Source organism: Nicotiana attenuata, unplaced genomic scaffold, assembly GCF_001879085.1.
Source record: "Nicotiana attenuata strain UT unplaced genomic scaffold, NIATTr2, whole genome shotgun sequence".
Classification (NCBI taxonomy): domain Eukaryota; kingdom Viridiplantae; phylum Streptophyta; class Magnoliopsida; order Solanales; family Solanaceae; genus Nicotiana; species Nicotiana attenuata.
In genome coordinates this window covers 46,370-69,318 of record NW_017672844.1, presented here as the reverse complement: position 1 = coordinate 69,318, position 22,949 = coordinate 46,370, and the positions used below count along the sequence as shown (strand labels likewise).

Below are 22,949 nucleotides of genomic sequence, written 5' to 3'. Positions count from 1 at the left end.
GATCAGTATCATATAGTAACACTGCGGCGTGCAGCCCGATCCATCTATTTCGTCGATGGCGCTCACTGGGGGTGTGCAGACTCCGGGAGGGGCCCCTTACGGCCCAAGCGCGATATCAAGCCATCTCGTGGAGTACAACTCTCAGGCCCTCGGCCTCATAATCAAATCGGTGTATCACCGCTGCGGTGTGCAGCCCGATCCCAAAGATATGTATCACCGCTGCGGCGTGCAGCCCGATCCCAGAGATATCCTCACAACACAAGCCCTCGGCCTTACTCAGTAAAAAATCACATAAGCCTCTCGGGCAACAATAAAACAGTATTTCTCAGCTCAAAACATCATTTAGAAATATCATTTAAGTCTCAAAACTGAGTGAAAGTGGCTGAGTTGTAAAACTGTGGAAAATAGCAGGACTGAGTTCAAGTAATAAGTCAATACAGTGAGGAAACAGTGATAAAAATCCCCGAAGGGTTCAAATAGTTGGCACGAAGCCCAAATATGGCAATCAGCCCAAACCATGATGATAACAAGTTGCAGTCAAATCCGGTGTGCAAGTCCCCTCAACATAGCACTACGATGTGCAATCCGGGGTTTCAGACCCTCAGAATATCATTTACAATCATTACTCACCTCGAACCGGCAAAATCTCTAGCTCGCGACGCCTTTGCCCCTCGAATCGGCCTCCACGCGCGTCGAATCTATCCAAAAACAGAACGAATACGTCACAATATGCTAAGGGAACAAAGCCCAAGTGAAAATAATTTAAAAATATCAAAAATACCGAATTAGCAAAACCCGAGCCCCGGGCCCACTTCTCGAAACTCAGAAATTATCACATCAACGAGTTCCTTATCTCCTCACGAGTTCATACGTACCAAAAGTTCTCAAATCCGACCCCAATTGGTCCTTCAAATCCCCAAATCAAATTACAAAATCCCAAGCCCTAGTTTCTTCCATTTTTGCTTAAGTTCCATGAATTTCTTGGTTAATTTTACAATAGAATCACGTTTTAGGTTCAAAAATCTTACCTCCAATTAATTCTCCTTGAATCCCTCTTTAATAACCTTCAAAAAGCTCCCAAAATGCTCAGCTATGGAGGAAAAATGGCTCAAAATCGCGGATGAAATAACTTATAAACTTTCTGTCCAGTTCTGACTTTCCCTCTTCGCGATCGCGGCCCAAGCCTCGCGATCGCGAAGGGAAAAATTCCATGGCCCCAAAAACACTCTATGCGAACGCGACCCTAGCACTGCGAATGCGATGCTTCCTCTCTCCGAACTACGCGAACGCGGGACTCCAGATGCGAATGTGAAGAGCAAATTTCCTGCCTTCCAAATTTCTTCTACGCGAACGCGAGGCTCTTCTCGCGAACGCGAAGAGATAAATCTCTGCAACACCTAACATGAAAATCTGCAACTTTTAAACTTAGAAAATGGTCCGATTGACCACCCGAAACTCACCCGAGGCCCTCGAGACCTCAACCAAAAGTACCAACACATGCTAAAACCTCATTCAAACTTGTTCCAATCATCAAAATACCTCAAACAACACCAAATCCACCAATTCACATTGAATTCAAGCCTAAGTTTTTCTAAAAACTTTCGAAACACGCTTTTGATCAAAAACCTAACCAAACCACGTCCGAATGACCTGAAATTTTGCGCACACATCCCAAATGACATAACAAAGCTACAACAATTCTAGAATTCCATTCCGACCCTCGGATCAAAATCTCACCTACCAACCGGAAATCGCTAAAATACTAACTTCGCCAATCCAAGCCTAATTCTACACCGGACCTCCAAAACCAATTCCGATCACGCTACTAAGTCACAAATTACCTCCTAAAGCTAACCGAACCATCGGAACTCACATCCGAGCCCTCTAACACATAAGTCAACATCTGGTTGACTTTTCCAACTTAAACCTTCTTAAAAGAGACTAAGTGTCTCATTTCTTACCAAATCCATTCCGAACGCAAACTAATCAACTTGATCACATAAAACACGGATAACGAAGCATAAAGAAGCAGAAATGGGAGAAACGGAGCGGTAACTCATGAGACGACTGGCCGGGTCGTCACAATAATCCTATAGATGCATCAAATAACAAGAAAACAAACGAAATGCTTGGGGCGCCTATGGCGTTCTTATTCTCTTTTATTATTTATTGTACCTAATCTTTTACTGTTGTTGATTTATGTGTGTTTGATGTTTATCTCAATTTTGGAATTTAATTATCTAGGTTCTTTGTCTCGTACTTAGTAATATTTCACATGATATGGCAGTTAGAATAAGAAGTTTAAAATCAGTAATAACTTTCTACCTAGTTGCCACTAGCGTATCTATTTTTCTAAGTAAGCTACTATACTCCTAACATTCTTTCAAGTAAGGTCAATTTGTTAAAGTGATACTTTTGAGGGCTTGTCGTCAAATTTGTTTTCAATATTGTTAAGTTGGAGTTTTCTTCATAAATGGTGTAGTGCCACTTAAGTATAACTAACTAGTTTTTTGAAAGACAAGAAGTATTTCAATCAAGCGTTGCATTTCAGCTCACTTCTTTTAGATTACGTAATTTTAAGGATATACTATTTTTGTAGTTTCATATGGAAAAGCTTTTCTTAGAGTATAAGAGTTAAAGCCCAAACTATTTATTCGTTTGAGTTTGAAATGCTTGAAAGCAATTTTCTTTCTCAATTATGAATTAATACAATTATAAAATGACTCATTTCTCTTCATGACATTATTGTACAGTTATTTTCTAATTCAATTAACAAATATTTTTTTTATGCACACACATGTTACTACTTAATTTTTTTTTTGAAATCAATTAACCTAAGTTTGCTGGTAATCGTTATTAACGGATCTTGAAGAATGCTTAACACCTTCTCTTTAGGATAATTAGAATCCTTCCCTAGAATTTTTAAGGTTAAGCAGACCATAAAAACAGGGTTAACTTTAAGCATTATTTAGCTAAAATTGGTGTCCTAATTCACTGCTAAAATAATTAGGTGGCGACTCTCTTTAATTAATTAAACCTTCAGAATTACCAATATGTTATACTCTAAATTTGACCCGTATTAAAATGGGGTATAACAAGTATGAGTTTGTAATTGCAGGATTAAAGCTATCTCTCAAATACAGAGCACGACGAGTCGTCCTTAGATGCGACTCGCAACTCATCGTCAACCAAGTCACAGGGACTTTCCAAATTAAAGTATAGAGGCTACAAAGGTACCAGGCAGAAATTCATAAACTGCTACCAGAATTCGAGGAATGTAGACTCGACCAGATACCTCAAGCACAAAACATCGAGACAGACGATCTTGCCAAGTTAGCAGCGGCCATAAAAAACATCACGAAGGAGGATGTGGTCACCCTCCTCCATTCATCGATAGACCAACTCAAGGTACACTATGTAAATTTGACTTGGGACTGGTGCAACTGTATCATAACATATTTGCAGGAAGGAGCACTCCCAGCCAACAAAAAAGAAGCCAAAAAGCTTCGAATACAGGCGGCCAAGTACTGCCTCATAAATCGCGAGTTATACAAAAGAACATTTGGAGACCCCTTGGCGAAATGCGTAGGGCCGAATCAAACAAGGCGCATACTTGAGGAAGTACACGAAGGCCATTGCGGAGCCCATACCGACAATTGGGCCCTCCTTAGATGCCTCATTCGAGTAGGATATTATTGGCCCACAATGAAGAAGGAAGCCGCCGATTACGTCAGGAAGTGCGAATAGTGCCAGAAATATGCCCCTATGATACACCAAGCGGGCGAGCACCTCCATTCCGTTACATCGCCATGGCCGTTCATCAAATGGGGAATGGATATCGTCGGACCCCTCCCAGCAGGACGAGGTAATGTACGTTTCCTTTTGGTTTTAACTGACTATTTCTCCAAATGGGTAGAGGCAGGTGCGTTCACCCAAATACGCGAACAGGAAGTTACTACATTCATATGTAGAAACATCATATGCCGCTAAGGCATCCCCAAAGAAATCAGCTGTGATAATGGACTCCAATTCACCGGAAAGAAGACCACCGAGTTCTTCGAAAAATGGCACATCAAGCGAATACTCTCCACGCCGTATCACCCTGTCTGTAACGGTCAGGCCGAATCCTCCAACAAAACAATACTGAATATCTTGAAGAAAAAACTTGAAGATGCCAAGGGACTATGGCCGGAATTACTCCCAGAGGTACTGTGGGCATACCGCACCATGCCAAAAATAAGCACAAGAGAAACACCATACTCACTAGTCTATGGGATTGACGCCATCATACCAGTTGAGGTCGGTGAACCCAGCTTGACATACTCCAACGAAAGCGGACCAAGCAATGACGAAAACAGAAAACAGGACCTCGACGAAGCAAAGGAACGAAGAGACATGGCTTACATAAGAATGGTAGCCCAAAAACAACGAGCAGAATGGTACTACAACAAAAAAGCCAAAGTACGACCACTCAAAGTCGGAGACTATGTACTAAAGGCTAAAACACAAGCAAGCAAAGATTAAAGAGAAGGCAAACTAGGAACCAATTGGGACGGGCCATATAAAATCATGGCAGCAGCAAACAAGGATCTTTTCAGCTGGAAACGATGGAGGGAAAACTACTACAAAATAATTGGAACGTCGCCCATCTCAAATACTTCAACTTCTGAAAACAGACTCCCTCCGCGTCGTACTCTTTTTCCCTCATCCGGGTTTTGTCCCAGTTGGCTTTTCTCGAAGAGGTTTTTAATGAGGCGACAAAGGGGACGTCTCGAAGTTCAAGTATAATACATCGCCCCGCCAGCCGACTACTTCTCCAGGTCGAATGATGAAGGGGTTGGATACATGGAAACTTCTCCAATATATGTATAAAACGAAGGACGCGTGTAATATTCTCCAATGAATGAAATAAAGTAGCATTTTTACTCTCCACCAAGTCTTTTCACACTTTACATTCGACCTCCCTCGAATTATCTTACATTCGACCTCACTCGAATTATCTTACATTCTACCTCGCTCGAATTATCTTACATTCGACCTCGCTCGAATTGTTTTACATTCGACCTTGATCGAATTATTTTACATACGCCTCCGCTCGAAGTCTTCAATGTTCGACCGCATCGAACATCAATCTTACCAAAAAATCAGGGACTTCCCCACGTAACAAAAAAGAGAATGAACGGAAATCAAGAAACACGTAGCAAAAAAGGGGGGCTGTTCCATTACAATTTTCAAGTTACAATACTTTTTACAAAGGGCCCAAAGACGCCCTCACAAAAATAGCAAAACAAAACAAAAAACTAAGCATGACGGCTTTACGCCGCGTCATCCCCATCGGCATACTCATCATCGTACCAAGAATCGGAGGCAAGCCTATCCGCATCATCATCGACATCATCCCCACCTGGCGTACCAGGGGCATAACCGCAAGCTTCACGGGCCGTACGTGCCTTAACACGGAAGCCCTCAAGTTCTGCTTTGAAAATCTTCCTGTCGGCCTTCAAAGACTTATATACGTCGAGCTGAGCCTCGTCGTGAACCCACATCTTACACAACTCCCGCGGCACGCCGAGATCGGCAGAAGTATGAGACGTGGACAGTCGTGACTGCCATCGCACCTCCTCGGCCTTCAAGGTAACGACCTACTCGTTCAATCCGGATAACTCTACCTCCAAATCCTAGATCCGCTCCTCCAACCTCGCCACCATAAGCGCCGATGTCTCCGCCTCGCTCTCCCGCTCGGATCTGCAAACGCAGAGAGCATTTTCTAAGGCTATCGCTTCTGCCACAACGGCCACTCTACCTTTCTCGGTACGAGCCAATTCTTCGACCTTGGCGCCCAACTCGCCCCGCAGATCAATAGCATTCGCCTCCCTCTGCCCATGTTCGGCGGTTAAAAATGCCACCCGCGCTTGAAGATCGGCATTCTCAGCCATCACCCCTTTGCTCACCTCGAGCTCATCCTCCTTGGCCTTTAAAGCTGCGTCAAGCTCGCTGCACCAACAGATGGCTCTCATTAACTCATCATCCCTCTCCTTCAACTCTTCATCTTTCTTCGCCAACTCCTCGTCTTTCTGTTTAAGCCTGTCATGAAACAACTGAAACTCGCTATCCTGGGTAAAGACGTTGGCCAGCGTTCTGTTCTTAGTACGGTACTCTTTGTACTTGGAGGTCACCTTTTTAAAGAGGGTCATTTTCTGCTCCTCCCGCCGGTCACGCTTAATCCCTATGATAAGAGTCTGACATGCAAAAAAAAAGTCAGTATGAGCAGATTGCACGTGCGAAACAAATCCTAACATTAAAAAGCACTTACTCGCAGATCCATGCCAGATATACTCAGCGTCGCTCATCGCCTGTAGCGCCGTGTTCTCAAAAGCCGTGCACAAGGGGGCAAAGGATGGCACCGCCCGTTCCGAGTTGGACAAAAGGTCATAACCCACGAGGATGATTACGTGCCGGTTGAGATCCTCCGTCCTTACCTCCACGTGAGTGTTCCTCTCCAAGAAGGCCCGTACCTCTTCAAGGTCGATATCTGAACCAGAACCGTCATCCCCTGCAGGTGCCGGTCTATCTCCCCCGACCGCCGACGACGCGCCACCTTCTGCGGTCCTTACAAGATCCCCACCTTCATGCACCTCCTCGTCCCTAGAGGACCTCCTCGCCATAATGGCATCCTCCATAAAAACGACCCCTACGTCTGGTGCAAGTGCAGGCGCCACTTCAGGGGTAATGAGTTTCTCCAGTTCAATACCAGTGACAACGGCCTTCCCAAGCTCCATCCTTCGCCTCTTTCTCGATGGCGACTCCTCTCTATTGGACGACTTGTCTACGAGATGGTAGATACGCTGGGAAGATATCTCATCCCGCATAGCAACATTCTGAGGAGCGGAATCCCTCGTTGACAGAGCTTGAGAAAGACCTCCACGAACGGACTCGGCCAAAGCGAATTGCATCCCTGCCGATGCAATAGCTTGGCAAAATGCCGACACTGGAGCCTTCTTCCTGGAAATTCGTCGTCCTGAAACCAAAAAGAGGTCATATCAACAAGCAATGGCAAACAACGGAGAGCTGAAGCAAGATTAACACTTACTAGACGGGACCTTCGGCCCGAAGCGCTTACGGAAAACTGTCCAATCACGAATCCCCGCCATGTGAGGCAACATGCGAGCCACCCAATCTTCAATGTCAAAGACAGGGGAGGGTGCACGTCTTTCAGCTGAAAAATAAAGAAATCGCAAGTGAGTTGAAAACGAAAGGACGAAAGAAGACAATGAGCGTATGACAAAGACACTTACAATTATGATTCCACTGCTCGGTAAACCCAGTTGGGTCCGCCACCAAATGTTCGGTCTTGATAAAGAAGTACTTATGCAGAACTTCTGATTTGTTCTGTCATCCATTCCGACTACCAGCCCTTTGGTCCCACGATGCCGCAGGTGTATCATAGTACCTCTATAAAAACTTGGTGAAAAAACGTGCAGCAGATGGCGAATATCAACCTCACAACTAGCCAATTCCGCGTACTTCGTCAGCATCAAAAAAGCTTTATACAAGTAAGGAGAGAGTTGCGCCGGGCAGACATTGTAAACCAGCAAAATTCCTCCGCTAGCGGAAGAAGAGGAAGAGTATAATCGATCAAGAACGGGTAGACATAGAAGGCACAATACAAAGGTCGATGGACCTCCACGATGTCGCTACCAGTCGGAACTATCTCGACATGGGGAGGGATACGATATTTGGATCGAAGGCTGGCTATATGAGACGGTCCAGTCTCGGAGATCACCTGAGCGAGAGCGGGAGCAGGTTCCTTGGGAAAATTGTTTCTAGATAAAAGGGTTACTGGGAACTATCTCCTCCGCAGTAGGAAAGCTCTCATCCTCTTCGGCCATAAATTTCTCACCACCTGGAGGAGGAGCCACCGATAACGGAGTGGCATCGGAAACTTCATCATGAACACGAAGAGTTTGTGACATATTTCGACAATGAAGTGTGTTCTACCAAACCCGAAGAAGAAGATAACAACTAGGTAAGGAGGAGAGGAATGGAATCACAAAAGCAAAATCAAGAGCAGAAACTGGCAAAGAAGATCAAAGAAGAATAGTGCTCATGCAAGGTAAAGGAATGTGAAAACTTCTGAAAAATGAAACCTCCATCTATTTATAAGGTTGGGTGGCGTGAGAATCAAAGCAAAGGATTGTCAATGGCACCAAAACCAAAGTGCCAGACACGCAGACGATATCTCGGGAAGATGCATAATGATGACGCGCGTGGCCATGACGTCACCCCACGGTAGCCACACCAATCGCGACTTCACTGGATGCGCCGTTCTCTCCACCTCGACTAACCCGACTTATTCAACACAACCAAAATTTTCCAAAACGGAGGCGAATCGGGTTCGCTTATCGAGGGCGTGTAGGACCACGACCTCAACAAGCAGAGGGACTAACTGTATTGGTCTAAATTTAGTGACTTGGCAGTAATGGATAAGCGAGACCAAGGATGGGGTTGACCGCGGTGTAATAGTAGGAGGCTGCTCTCAAGAGGGCTGATGCCAAAGACGGACAGCTGGGATGAAGAAATAATGGTAGCATAGGTTCAAATGTGGACACAAGGAATATTCCTTTGGATATTCCTTATTTTTTACTTTTTAGGATTTCTGGGAAATTATCCCTTATAAATAGGAAGAGATGGAGAACAAAAAAGGGGATCTTGATCTCTGATAAGAACACTTTTTGTAAAGAGCTAAAGAAGAGGAATATACAACTGTTGTCTTGCTCACTTACTATTGAACCCAAGATATATTATTCACTTTCCATTTGTTAGATCCAAGGATCCATTATCCATTTTTGATTCCCATCCTTCCACATTGCTGTCAGTGGGAGAATCATCCAAGTCACGTTACCTTTGGGTGATAAACTCCCTCTTATTACATTTATTGACATTTATTACATTTATTGCATGTTCATATTATTGTAGCATTCATTGATAATCATTGAACTCACATTCGATATTCAATACCTTCAGACATTATCCGTATAGGCGATATCCCTTAATATTAGATTTAGAATTAATTATATTTAACTAAGATTCATCCCTCATCTCATCATTAATTGGTTTAACTAAAAGACTTAATACTTTTTGGTCAAACAATTCTATACGTAACTTTTCCTCCTTGGTGCTAAAAAATGATTCAGCTCTTTGTACATTTAATCACTCTTTCATTTTAATATTTATATTTTTTAAATGATATTTTTATCAATTGACACGTTGTATTGAAGCCACTAGAACTAACATAAAAGAAGCTCACTATGTACTAGAGTATATATTAACTTTATTTATCAAAAGGTATTATGTATTTTTTCTTAAACTAAGTATTACTCAAATACAATCATATAAACTAGAAGGAAGAGATTAACAAAGGAATATTTAACTCCTTAATAGTAATGCCAATCTAATTGGAGCAAATGTAGAAAAAAGTATAATCATAATGGAAAATTTATTTTCCAATTAGAAAAAGAGCATGTAAGATCTATTTTATTGTCTAATGTAATCCTTCCATGGCTACATCAATGATAATTAAACTTCAATCTCAATCAACTTGTGATCAATATAGAACATCAATAGACAATAATCACAGCCCTTTTTTGGCCATAGATTTTGCCAAGATTTTTCCAAAAATTTTTGGGCAAAACATATTTTTTTTATAGATTTTATCCATGTGTTTGGCAGATTTTGGAAATAAAATTTTCAAATCCCAAAACTAGCTCTAGACATATTTTTGGCCAAGAATATTACTGTAATAATTTTCAAAAATTATCCCAAATTTTTATACTTTATAAAAAAAATCCAACCATCTATTATGACCCAACTAATCCACTAGCTAATTACTATAATTTTCTTTTGGACTAATGGATCTTGTAACATTATTGCAATTTGACGAATTATAGTAGCTAGTAATTGTGTTATTAACAGTTGATATTAAAATATCAGGTTATAATTTTAGGACAGTATATTATGTAATTTATTATAAAATTGATAATTTTGTGCCAAACTTATCTATGTTCAAGACTATTGTTTGTGATAATGATAATGAACGTCATCGATAAAGGTTCTGCATATACAGGATTGGCAAGTTTGTTTGTTTGGTATTGTTAGGTATTTTTGATAGTTTTTAGAACTTATGGGTATAAGTCATATTTTACGTTTTTCTTTTAAAAAAAAGTGAAATATATTTTGAAAAAATTATATCCAAACAGATTTTCATCTTCAAACCAAATTTCAACCCAAATCAAAAAATTTAAAATAAATTTAGAAATCTATGGCTAGCTACGAGTTTTCCACAATTTTTATACTCATAGAAACATTGAATAGCCCTTCCAAACTTGCAAAAAGAAAAAAGATATAATAAAAATAATAAAAAAGGGTCTCCAAGTCCAAGTATCGGATTCTCGGGTCCCGACCCGTTTCATAGAGATTGACAAATTAAAGGGACCTTCAAAATCAAAATACCAAAAGTGTTTGTCGTGTGTCGGGACTCCACTCCGAGGACCCTGCGACGATCAGCTCTCAATTCGGGGCTGCGATCGTCTATAAGGTATGGCAATTTCCAATTGGATCCACTGCTTTAGTCTTCCAAAATCCTTGAAGCTCAATGCTCACTTTTACTTTATATATTCTTTTTCATTACTCAGTTTTGTTGATCTAAGTGGCCATTGATTTAGATCTGGCTCTTCCAATTTTAAGCTATTGTCTTTTGGTTATTTCTGACGTCTATAGGGCCAAATATCTCATTTTGAATTATTTTAAGGCTGATTTCATACGCTTTAGAATTTGCCAAAGGGATGATCTTGGATCATTTTCAGATCTTTGGTGGCGTAATTGAGATATTTAAACATGATGGTGCTGCTGAATTTTGTTTTCTGCGACCCCCCCCCCCCCCCTTTTTTTTTGTAAAGGGGTTGGATTGAAATTTGTAGTTGCTGTTGTTCTATCGATTCCCAAAATGCTGAGAGCAAAAGCTTAGTCTTTATGTTTCTTAGTAACATTTCTTGCTCAAAAAAGTCTGATGTAACTGCCTGGAAGAATGATCTAGTAAAAGGGACATAACCTAGTGCTTTGTAGTTTTCCTCCTATTAAGCTTTTGTTTTGATTTATTTAAATGTTGAAAGAGCCTAAGAGGAAAGGCTTGATTTTGAACAGTCGCAAGTGGAGAACTAGGATTAATAGAAGGACACTTGACGAGCATGTACTAATGCACTAGCTATGTTACTTGGAAATTGGAATAATATGTGCTAGCATGGTAATAAATCTCTGATTCAAAATTTTCTTTAACATCATAGCTTCTGTGGCTGCTCTGCATATGCTTTAGATAGATAAGAAATTCCTTATTGCATGCCAAGTGGAGAGAATTTCGGTATGCATAGAACTCCATGTTTATCACAACAGACCTGGATTGCTTGTGTGCTCTAAGCATTCAACTAATTGGTTTTATTACGTATGTACTTTTCTAGAGTTTCTTCTTCTTCTTTTTTGATGTCTCAATGCTGGTTGTCTTATTTTTTCTTAAGTAAAAAGATATTGATGTTGGTTGTCTTCTTAGCGGTCATATGGTTCTGCCGCGAACCTGTCAGGTCTTTCCACCTTTAAAGTCTTAGTTTCACCTCCACATTTATCAGCATGAATGAGATACAGAAAGTGTCTTTTTGATACCTTACTTCATTGTTTTACTTGTTTCTATCTACTTAAAACTGTTGACTATAACCACATCTAACAACTTACTTCTGCTCAGGGGAATGGTTTGGAAAAGCAGCTCCTTGATCCATGCTGTAGTTTTTTTATTCTTTTCTAATTGAAGTGAACTGAATCAAAAGTTAAACTATGATGGGGTGCCTTAATCAGCAGAGTGAAGTCAATACTCCAATGTCAGAGCCCAAGGGTTATACTCTAAAGCCTTCCAGAGGTGCCTTAGAATGTATGGTAAATTCAGAAATTGGTGCTGTATTAGCCGTCATGAGGAGAAATGTGAGGTGGGGATTTCGTTATGCTGCTGAAGATGATCAACTAGAGTATTCTCTCATCCAATCTTTCACGGAATTAAGGAAAAAGATATTCTCATGGAGACATGAGTGGAACAGTGTTGATCCACTTCTATACCTTCAGCCCTTCTTGGATGTGATACAATCTGATGAGACTGGTGCACCAATAACTGGTGTTGCATTGTCATCTGTTTACAAGTTCTTGACTCTTGGAATAATTGAATCAGCTAACATGAATGTGGACAAAGCTTTGCATCAGATAGTTGACGCTGTGACAAGCTGCCGCTTTGAAGTGACTGATCCTGCCTCTGAGGAAGTGGTGTTGATGAAGATACTTCAAGTTCTTTTGGCTTGTATGAAAAGTAAGGCATCAGCGAATTTGACCAACCATCACGTATGCAACATAGTAAACACTTGCTTCCGATTGGTGCATCAAGCAAGTGCTAAAAGTGAACTGTTGCAGAGAATAGCACGCCACACAATGCATGAATTGGTTAGATGTATCTTCTTTCACCTGCCTGACATTGAAAGCAGAGTGTTCGCTGGCCCAGAGGTAACTGAGATTCTCGTTCTTTTCACTTTTTTTTTCAGCCCTTATATTGGTTAGCTGGAGTTAGGACATTCACTTCAAGTACACGTAATTTTTTCAGGCATTGCCCAAAGACTGTTCCACGAATGATTGCTTGTTATCTTTAGATTTTATATGCATTTTATTAGAACTTTTTACTACATCAGTTTCTTAATCAGATGTTACTTTACACTAATATAGGGCTAAGCCCAAGCTGATAAATTTAGCTGCTTCTCCGAGAAGTCCTTAAACTAGGTTTCATGTGATGCATTTTATACGTTTAGCTGTTTACTGACCATTTCGGGGACTTGGGTGTTTTGCGTCCTTTGATAGTTTTCATGACCTTTGATTACGTCAGCCTAGGGTTGATTGAGTATTAGATATAGTCTCTTAAGTTCTTGAAACATGAATACTAGTATCACCTTGTTGTATATTGCGACTCATAAAGCCATTACCTTTCTTGCAGGCTGGCAAGAAACAAGAAGACAATGGATGTGTTAGTGTAGAATCCACGGGCAAGTCACCATCTGCTGCTGTTACTTCAAATGTATTCTCAGTCACTTTGGTGAACGGAGTGGATGAAACAACAGATGAGAAAACTGGAAAAGGGGATATTGCTTGTAATGGAGAAAACTCAATGATGGATCCTTATGGGGTCCCCTGCATGGTGGAGATATTTCATTTCCTATGTTCTCTTCTGAATGTGATGGAATCCATTGAATTTGGTTCAAGATCCAACCCTATAGCGTATGAAGAAGATGTCCCATTATTTGCGCTGGGTTTAATTAATTCAGCCATAGAACTAGGTGGTGCTTCTTTTGGGAATCATCCCAAGTTATTGGCTCTGATACGGGAGGAGTTGTTCCGCAATCTGATGCGTTTTGGCTTGTCAATGAGTCCTTTAATTCTTTCGACAGTTTGTAGCATTGCTCTGAATTTGTATCATCATATGCGTTGTAAGTTAAAGCTACAGCTTGAAGCCTTTTTCTCTGGTGTTTTGCTGAGGATTGCTCAGAGCAAGCATGGAGCATCTTATCAACTTCAGGAGGTTGCCATGGAAACACTTGTTGACTTCTGCAGACAGCATATGTTCGTGGCAGAAATGTATGCAAATTATGATTGTGACATATCATGCAGCAATATTTTTGAAGAACTTTCCAACCTGTTATCAAAAAGCACCTTTCCAGTTAACAGCCCACTTTCAGCTTTAAATACTCTTGCCCTGGATGGTCTAATAGCCATGATTCAGGGTATGGCCGAGAGAATAGGCCAAGATTCATTAGCTTCAGAACAAGGTTCATTTAATTTCGATGAATATAGACCATTTTGGACAGAAATATGCAAGGACTACCATGATCCTAATCATTGGGTTCCTTTTGTCCATAAAATGAAGCAAATAAAGAAAAAGTTGTTGGTTGGAGTTGATCACTTTAACCGTGATCCAAAGAAGGGTATGGAATTTCTCCAAGCAGTGCATCTGTTACCTGATAAACTTGACCCAAAAAGTGTAGCATGTTTCTTTAGATTTACAAATGGCTTGGATAAGAATCTTGTTGGGGATTTCTTGGGAAGTCATGAAGAATTCTATATTCAAGTGCTTCATGAATTTGCAAGGACATTCGATTTTCGGGATATGAACCTAGATACTGCCTTGAGAATCTTTTTGGAGACGTTCAGATTGCCTGGAGAATCACAGAAAATACAGAGGGTGCTTGAAGCGTTCTCTGAACGATATTATGAGCAGTCACCAGATGTTCTGGTTAACAAAGATGCAGCACTCGTGTTATCGTATTCACTTATCATGCTGAACACGGATCAACACAATACACAGGTCAAGAAGAAGATGACGGAGGCAGATTTCATTCGCAACAACCGGAGAATAAACGGAGGAAATGACCTCCCTCGAGAATTTTTGTCTGAGCTCTACCACTCCATCTGTGAGAATGAGATCCGGATTTCCCCAGATGGAGGTGCTGGCACCCCATTGATGGCACCAAGCCATTGGATTGGTCTAGTACACAAATCAAGGCAAACTTCCCCGTTTATTGTCTGTGATCAGGGACCTTATCTTGATTATGATATGTTTTCTATGTTGTCTGGTCCGACAATTGCTTCCATCTCAGTGGTTCTTGATCATGTGGAGCAGGAAGATGTCTGGCAGACATGCATCGATGGATTTCTTGCCATTGCCAAAATTTCAGCCTCCTATAGCTTTGATAATGTGTTGGATGATTTAGTAGTATCTCTTTGCAAGTTCACAACTCTTTTGCTTCCATCATATACTGATGATTTTATTGTCACATTTGCCCAAGATAATAAAGCTAGACTGGCAACTTTAGCTGTCTTCACAATAGCAAACAAGTATGGGGACCATATTCGCTCTGGTTGGAAAAACATCCTGGACTGCATTTTGAGCTTGCATAGATTTGGCCTTCTTCCTACTCGTCTTTTTAGTGATGCTGCTGATGACGTGGAGTCTACTTCTGATGCCGACCAAAGCAAACCTGCTGCAGCTTCCCCATCAGCACCTCATGTGCCTTCATTTGCCCCATCAAGGAAATCATCTGGCTTAATGGGCCGATTTAGCCAACTGTTATATCTTGATGCAGAAGAACCTGCGCCTCAGCCAAATGAAAAACAGCTTGCCGCCCGCCAGCAGACTCTTCAGACTATTCAGAATTGTCACATTGATAGCATCTTTGCCGAGAGTAAGTTTTTGCAAGCAGAGTCACTTTCACAGCTTGTTCGGGCCCTTGTGATGGCTGCAGGCCGGCCTCATAAGGGAAACTTCTCTCTAGAAGAAGAAGAGACTGCAGTATTCTGTCTGGAGTTGCTGATTGCAATCACAATAAATAATCGGGATAGGATAATGCTTCTTTGGCAGGTTGTTTATGAGCACATAGCAAGTGTTGTCCAATCAACAACAATGCCTTGTACTTTGGTAGAGAAGGCTGTTTTTGGGCTGCTTCGCATATGCCAAAGGTTGCTTCCTTACAAGGAAAATCTCACAGATGAGCTCCTCAAGTCACTGCAACTCGTCTTAAAGCTCGACGCAAGGGTCGCCGATGCTTTTCTTGAACAGATAACCCAGGAGGTGATGCACCTTGTCAAAGCAAACGCTATGCAGATACGATCACATATGGGCTGGCGGACAATTATATCTCTGCTTTCTATTACAGCTCGGCATCCAGAAGCTTCTGAAGCAGGATTTGAAACATTATCATTCATCATGGCTGATGGGGCTCACCTACTGCCTGCTAATTACATCCTTTGTTTAAATGCAGCCAGTCACTTTGCTGACTCCCGCATTGGAAATGTTGATCAAGCTGTGAGATCTTTGGACCTGATGGCTGGGTCACTCGTTTGTCTTGTTAGATGGTCTCGCAAGACAAAGGAAGCTCTGGGGGAGGAGGCTGCTATGAAAATGTATCAGGATATAACTGAGATGTGGCTGAGGCTGGTACAGGGACTCAGAAAATTTTGTTTGGATTGGAGAGAAGAGGTGCGGGGTCATGCCATCTTGATGTTGCAGAGGTGTTTGACAGGGGTTGAGGGGATACACATTTCAACCGATCTGTGGTTGCTATGTTTTGATCAGTTGATCTTTACATTGCTGGATGAATTGCTGGAACTTGCACCGCAAGGTTCCATAAAGGATTACAGGAGCATAGAAGGAGCAATTTTTCTATCTCTGAAGCTCATGTTCAAAGTGTTTCTACAGTGTCTGCAGCAGCTCTCACAGTTGCCATCCTTCTGCAAACTATGGTTAGGGTTATTGGATCATACAGAAAGATGCATGAAGATGAAATTCAAAGGTAAACGGAGTGAGAAGATCCCAGAACTTGTCCCTGAACTCCTAAAGAACACGCTACTTGTCATGAAAGCTAGTGGACTTCTGGTGCCAAGTGATCCTGTAGGAGGGGACAGTTTCTGGCAGCTAACGTGGTTGCATGTGCACAAAATATGCCCATCCCTTCAATCAGAGGTTTTCCCTTCTAGTGAATTGGAGCCGTTGCAAAAGCAGCACATCCAAGGATGTAGCCCTCTCTCAGAGGGAAGTGTTCTAGTCTCACCTAGTTGAAGCACATCTTGAAGATTCATGTTGTTGACCATACTTTCATTTGGTGAAACTGACATTCTTTATCAGCACCATCACTAGCATGGTGAGAAGATAAATTGTGCAGCTGAGAACGTGCTGGGCAATAGGCGAAACATGTTCATTGAAGCACAAGCTGCAACCTGCTGGAGCAAAGCTGTTTTCTGGTTTACAAGTTCTGATATCTCCATTCTGAATGTTATATGGTGCTTTACTGTTAAAAGAGTCTTTTCTGCCTTGTTGGCTTTCGAGGGAAGATTAGGGAGGGGGGTCAACTCGTGCAATTTTGCACTTCTGTAGCGGTCACTTCACTTTAAGTTTGATAACTTAGTTGTTACCATTTCGGCTGTACAATATTGGCTATACTACTAAATAGTGATTGATATTTGATAGTATGAAATGTTACGGTCAGATTGAACCGTGGGGTTTCTTCAAAATTATTTGTTTCAATTATAAGGTATATAGAAAGCTGATATTGGTTAGTGCGCAAATTGCCTGTTCTTTAACTGTTCAGGGTTATAAGATACAGCATATACAAAATAACATCACATATTAATCGAGATTTAGAAAGGTACCTAGTGTTTTCAGGTTCCTTTACTGTCTAATTTACGTTCTTATTTTTGTTGCTTTTTCAGAAGTAGATTAATTTGGTGACATAAATATTAGAAATCCAGGCTCATTTAGAACTTAGAAGCATTTCTTTGGTACTATTAACTGAGTTTTTATTTCCTTTCAACATTAGGTTTTGCTTACCTTAGTAGAAGTAAATTTATATCATGAGCCACAATAAAAAACCAACCCCTTCATACATATCTGGTTTGAAAACATTCTAAGCACAATGAATCTGTACTTAACATTAAAAAGGAATGAAACAAACCTCCATTTAGGTGTAGGACACCACTAAGCACCTAAGGAGGGATTCAATTACTAATAAAAAGGGCCAAAATAAGGAGAAGGATGGATGTGAATCCGCTTTCTAACGAAGTTAAGGTGTTGGTCCATTCTTGCCAGGACATAAACTTTAGCATCCATTCAGCACATCTAAACCAAAAACAAAAGTGCCTATATTTCAAATGGATTTACACCCTCTCTACTGAGAAATTTCAGTCGACACCACAAAAGTTAAAGGCAAAAAAAGAGAGGAGAGAAGGTATAAGTTATGATTTGATAGAGAAGGGTAGAAAACTCAGATACACAGAGAGCACCAAAAATTGGCAAGTTTGGAGCGATAACTATGTTCGATATAACTGTTGCATATACTGACGATGATGACGGGGGTTCTTAACCACTCAGCAAGTTCCATCACCTATAGTCAAAGCCCCAAATGCTGAATTTGGATTTTGTATGGGATGCTTGTCTTTGTAGACCTTGATTCTGCAGCATCAAGAAGACCTGCAATAGCTCCACCTCATTGAGCAATCTGACTTCTCATTACTTTCAGTACAGCCATCAACATCTCTAGAAACTGCTCAATAGTTTGAATTTGAGCATCAACAGCATCAAAAGTCTTTGTGCACTCCTGGTTGTACACGTGTTAAACCATAAGTTTCAAGTAGGGCAATTAGCAATTGACGGTCCGTAAACTGAATTTAACATTACTTGAAGTTAAAAATACCAACATTTATGGCCTCTTCAAGAGCCTTCTTCCTAGCCCTGGTATTTGCAATTTCAAGAGCTCTGCTTCTTGCTAAAATAATCTGCAGGTCAACATTATTATCAGCCTAAATCTTAAAAAAAAAAAAAAAAAAAAAAAACTAATGGCTGACTGGTGTAAATGTCAACACGACGCAGAAAAGCTAATATTTTTACCAACTTTCCGCGGAACATGGCCCTCTTGAGAATCAGATACGAAGCATTCAATATCTCTGCATTCTGCAATACAGGCATTTTTAGTAATAAACCAAGCAGAAATGCAATCATGTAAAAGAGAAGTAACCCGAAACTACTAAAGGCCCCATATTGTACAACACTGATAGAACTTGCTGATATGCCCCATACAGAGGAATTGTGTACCTTTCTTATTGCGTTGAAAGCAGTTGGATTTCCCGTCTGTAAGCACCTAGATAACAGCCCGGCAGGTTGCCAGAATGATTCATGAATACCAGTAAGCGTAACACGACCAAATGCCACGGCTTTTAAGACGTCAGAATCATCAGCAAGTTCCTTGAACAATCTGCAGCTGTGATGAGGAAATCAGGATCAGAAGCAACATAATCTGCAAGATAATCATAAGAGATATGCAGATGCCTTTCACTAAACCCCTTTTGATGTTGTAAAGGGAGAATTTTTTTAACACCCATAGGACACTTGTTGGGTCATAGTCAGCGGAAGTTGATAGGCATATGTCAACTTCGACAGAAATTCAACTTCAAAGTTAATCATAGCAAGAGAATTGGAAAGGACAAAGAAGTCGAGGTAAATAGACGTCATCAGTTATCTAGAATTAAAAAATCTACAAAAACAAGAAAAACATTCGGGGAATGAATACTTACACCGAAACAGTCCGAGCAAGATTTCCAGCTCCATCGGGTGATAGGGCTACATGATACATAATGTGTTTCAACACATCAAAGTTCAAATCTGTTATTTTAGATTGCTTCCTCCGCTTCATAATTGCTGAAATAAGTTAAAGAATTGTTGTTTAACCTCTTTTGATTCTTTAATTGGAAGAGAATAGCAGATTAAGGACTCCCAATATTCCTATCAAATCCGCCTACTGCTTCCATGAAATCCAACTCAATACCCTTGATTGGCTGTTGGCTACAGCCAAGTAGAAAGAGACAAAATTCAAGAATTCCGAAAAGGCTTGCTATAAGCCCATAATGTGGAATTGCAAGATAATGTCAAGCAAAATAAGATACGGGCCATGTTAATAGAAACTGTAAAGCTTCTTCACTTAGGTAAGCACGTTTCACTGTGTAAACCAGTATCCAAGCATCATATGAGCATAGAGAATATTCAAGGTCGCTGATGAATAGCTTGATGATTTTAAGAATACTTGTTAAATCAAACACTGAGGTCGTTTGACTTGCATAATGTAGAATCAATAGAGAGAAAGATCACATTTTTAGAGCTTGAAATCCTAATTTTCTTTGGTAATTTGACAATGAAAGATTCATTACAATCTTCTGACTTATTCAGAAACTAAAAAAAATGTAACAATAGCATAGTCCAAGAGCAAATAGAGCGGAAAGAATATAAAAGATTCATACTCTTTAAGATTGAGGTGTAGTTTTTATTCAGCCATAACATAGTCCACATTCCATGTTAGATAAACTTAGAAGACAACAGCAAAAGGGGTAGGGGGCGGGGGGTGGGGGAATCCAAAACTGAAAACCCAATATAAAAAAAATTGAAACTTTTAGGGTTGATTAGAAAAAAACTAAAGCAACAAGAAACCTAGACTTGAGCTATAGGATATACCCAGTTTATACTTTATGCCATGAAAAAGAATCATCTTTTTAACACCCAGATAACACACGCCGATAATCTTGATCATATTCGATTAATCAGAAAATCCCAAATTGAAAAATCAACCAAATTGGAGTACTGAGCATAGACCAGAAAAGAGAAAAATCCAAAAAAAGAACGCACTAGTGCACCAAAAATAAAAATTGCACAAACAGCGTATCGTTACAAATTCGTACTATTTCAAACCGACAGATAAAGAATCTCCGGCATGTATAGGCCGTAAGAATAGACGGCAAACGAGAAGGCTACGACGCTCAGATACCTATGCCGACAGCGCACGGCGGAGACAGAGTATGAGGATAGTACGATGATGACGGTGTCAAAACTATGCCACCGCTGCTCTGAGCCTTTTCACTTTCTGTCTTCTTCTGGAAAGACCAAGGGCTGAAACCGAACAAATAGGTTTTCCTTTTAAAGTAGTTTAAAATCACACTGGATAAATAATATGAGTACTGATTTTGGAATTTATAGAATAATATTTAATATATATAAAATTCAAATTAAACATATAGGGGTCGCTTGGTTACTGGATAGGGAGAATATAAAAAATATGTATAATTTATGTAATTACAGTGTTTGGTCAATCCAGTATAGTTTTGGTTAGGTTTTTTCTTTTTCTTATACCCGTATAAAAAATTCTTCTATTCTTATAAAATAAAGATTGTAAACTAAAGACGAGTATAGAGAGAAATTGATGTATTATTCAATTTTAAACTAATGTATATAATGAACTGAAATCTTCTCTATTTATAGAAGAAAGGAAGCTGCTGTGTAAGCTGCTACTGCAAGCTGCTGTGTAAGCTGCTTGTAAGTTGCTACTGTACCAGATATAGATAATCTTCTACCGGGGATAATATTTATCCATAACAGAGTACCGAAATGATAAGTTTCTTCAGGAGGTTTATTTCCAATAGAGTACCAAATAGATAAAACATATTTACGGCGGAGCCCATAGGGATAAGCTTCTTCAGGAAGCTTATTTACAACGGAGTACTAAATGAACATCCATAATATTATATATTTATAACACTCCCCCTTGGATGCTCATTAAAAGATAATGTGCCTCATTGAAACCTTACTAGGAAAAATTCTGCGGGAAAAAAAATTCTATCGAAGGAAAAAGAGTACACATATTTAATAATACGCATTGCTAGGTGCCTCATTAAAAACCTTATAAGAAAAACCCCATGGGAAAAAACCTTAGTAAGGAAAAATGAGTGCATCGCGTATTTTACTCCCCCCGATGAAAACCTTATTTCAAATATTTGAGTCTCCGCATTCCAATCTTGTATACCATCTTTTCAAAAGTTGAAGTTGGCAAGATTTAGTGAATAAATTTGCCGGATTGTCACTTGAACGGATTTGTTACACATCAATGTCACCATTTTTCTGAAGATCGTGTGTAGAATAATTTTGGTGAAATGTGCTTCGTTCTATATATCTCCTTTTATAAATCCTCCCTTCAATTGGGCTATGCATGCAGCATTGTCTTCGTATAAAATTGTGGGTAATTTCTCACATTCCAAACCACATTTTGTCTCGAATAAAATGAATTATTGATCTCAACCATACGCATTCCCTACTTGCTTCATGAATAGCTATTATCTCAGCATGATTTGAAGAAGTAGCAACAATAGATTGCTTTGTGGAGCGCCATGATATGAGAGTACCTCCATATGTATATACGTACCCGATTTGAGATCGAGCTTTATGGGGATCAGATAAATAACCTGCATATTTGCACTATCTTTGTTAGCACTAGCAAGATACATAAGTGCATCCATTGCACTGAAATAGAGTATTTCACGACCAAGGAGTTCCTCATCCTCTTCTGGAGGTCGAAACGGATCCTAATTCACTTCAAATGATCGAACAACCATTGGTGTACTCTATGGGTGTGCTTTGTCCATGTAAAAGCGTTTTAAGACCCTTTCTGTATAGGCAGATTGATGGATAAAGATTTTGTCTGCTAAATATTGAATTTGCATACCAAGAGAAAGTTTTGTCTTTCCAAGATCTTTCATCTCAAATTCTTTCTTAAGATATTCAATTGCCTTTTGGAGCTCTTCTGGAGTTCCTACAAGATTTACGTCATCAATATAAACAATAAGTATAACCTTCTTTCAGCAAATATTCATTGAGGCGATTATACCACATGTGCCAGATTGCTTTAAACCGTACAAAGACCTTTGTAATATAATCGAGTACATTTCTCGAGACTTTGAACTATATGCTTCAGGCATTTTAAATCCTTCAAGGATCTTCATATGGAGTTAATCAAATGAGTCATATAGGTTATGACTTACATTTAAATGACATGACATCTTCAGGTGTCTGGACTACAGGTCCGATCCTCACAATCTTTTATAATATTTTGCACTATATTATATCAAATATATCGTCGACGATAATTTCGTATCGGTTCCTAAGCGACATAACTTGTTGAGATCTCATCACTTTCTTTATTTTCAGGTACCCAAACTTTTTCTGGAGTTTCATGTAATATTATGTCGTGGGCTCTTCTAGAGCTCATTTCCTCCTCATCATGATCATTTGCTCCTATGATTTTTCAAGGATTGTTACCTTTGGAACCGATCGGTTTACTACGCTTTATGCGTGCAATAAACTTTATCCTTCAGGGAATTTAATTTTAATATGAGCATTTAATATGATATTTAATTTTGGTTCAGCAAATGTTTATGGCATTTGACTTGAATTATCTTCTGAGTGAGGATCATATTATTGATAATTCGATTCATATAACATATTTTTTACCTGT

General features: G+C 39.9%; 2 protein-coding genes across 2 annotated transcripts; one reads left to right on the top strand and one right to left on the bottom strand.

Annotated features, from left to right (window-relative positions):
• Positions 1 to 10,490: 10,490 nt before the first annotated feature.
• Positions 10,491 to 17,136, top strand: LOC109214675 (ARF guanine-nucleotide exchange factor GNOM-like). Its single transcript, XM_019378615.1, has 3 exons — positions 10,491 to 10,594; positions 11,789 to 12,588; positions 13,070 to 17,136. Exons 2-3 carry the CDS (start codon positions 11,878 to 11,880, stop codon positions 16,682 to 16,684), a joined length of 4,326 nt encoding a protein of 1,441 aa, XP_019234160.1. The 5' UTR covers positions 10,491 to 10,594; positions 11,789 to 11,877; the 3' UTR covers positions 16,685 to 17,136.
• Positions 17,137 to 17,488: 352 nt separating this feature from the next.
• Positions 17,489 to 20,600, bottom strand: LOC109214676. Its single transcript, XM_019378616.1, has 6 exons — positions 20,433 to 20,600; positions 19,192 to 19,315; positions 18,713 to 18,878; positions 18,509 to 18,571; positions 18,319 to 18,396; positions 17,489 to 18,218 (listed from the first exon to the last, which is right to left on the bottom strand). The coding sequence occupies exons 2-6, from the start codon at positions 19,308 to 19,310 to the stop codon at positions 18,108 to 18,110; spliced, it is 537 nt and encodes a 178-aa protein (XP_019234161.1). The 5' UTR covers positions 19,311 to 19,315; positions 20,433 to 20,600; the 3' UTR covers positions 17,489 to 18,107.
• Between the last annotated feature and the right edge of the window lie 2,349 nt (positions 20,601 to 22,949).

Bases quoted from the DNA above. Each gene is read 5' to 3' on its own strand.
- LOC109214675 (XM_019378615.1), top strand. From the start codon at position 11,878: ATGATGGGGTGCCTTAATCAGCAGAGTGAAGTCAATACTCCAATGTCA. The intron at 12,589-13,069 runs GTAACTGAGATT...CCTTTCTTGCAG, and splicing joins GAGTGTTCGCTGGCCCAGAG to GCTGGCAAGAAACAAGAAGA.
- LOC109214676 (XM_019378616.1), bottom strand. From the start codon at position 19,310: ATGAAGCGGAGGAAGCAATCTAAAATAACAGATTTGAACTTTGATGTG. The intron at 18,397-18,508 runs GTAAAAATATTA...GTTGACCTGCAG, and splicing joins CCATGTTCCGCGGAAAGTTG to ATTATTTTAGCAAGAAGCAG. The intron at 18,219-18,318 runs GTTGGTATTTTT...GTGTACAACCAG, and splicing joins CTCTTGAAGAGGCCATAAAT to GAGTGCACAAAGACTTTTGA.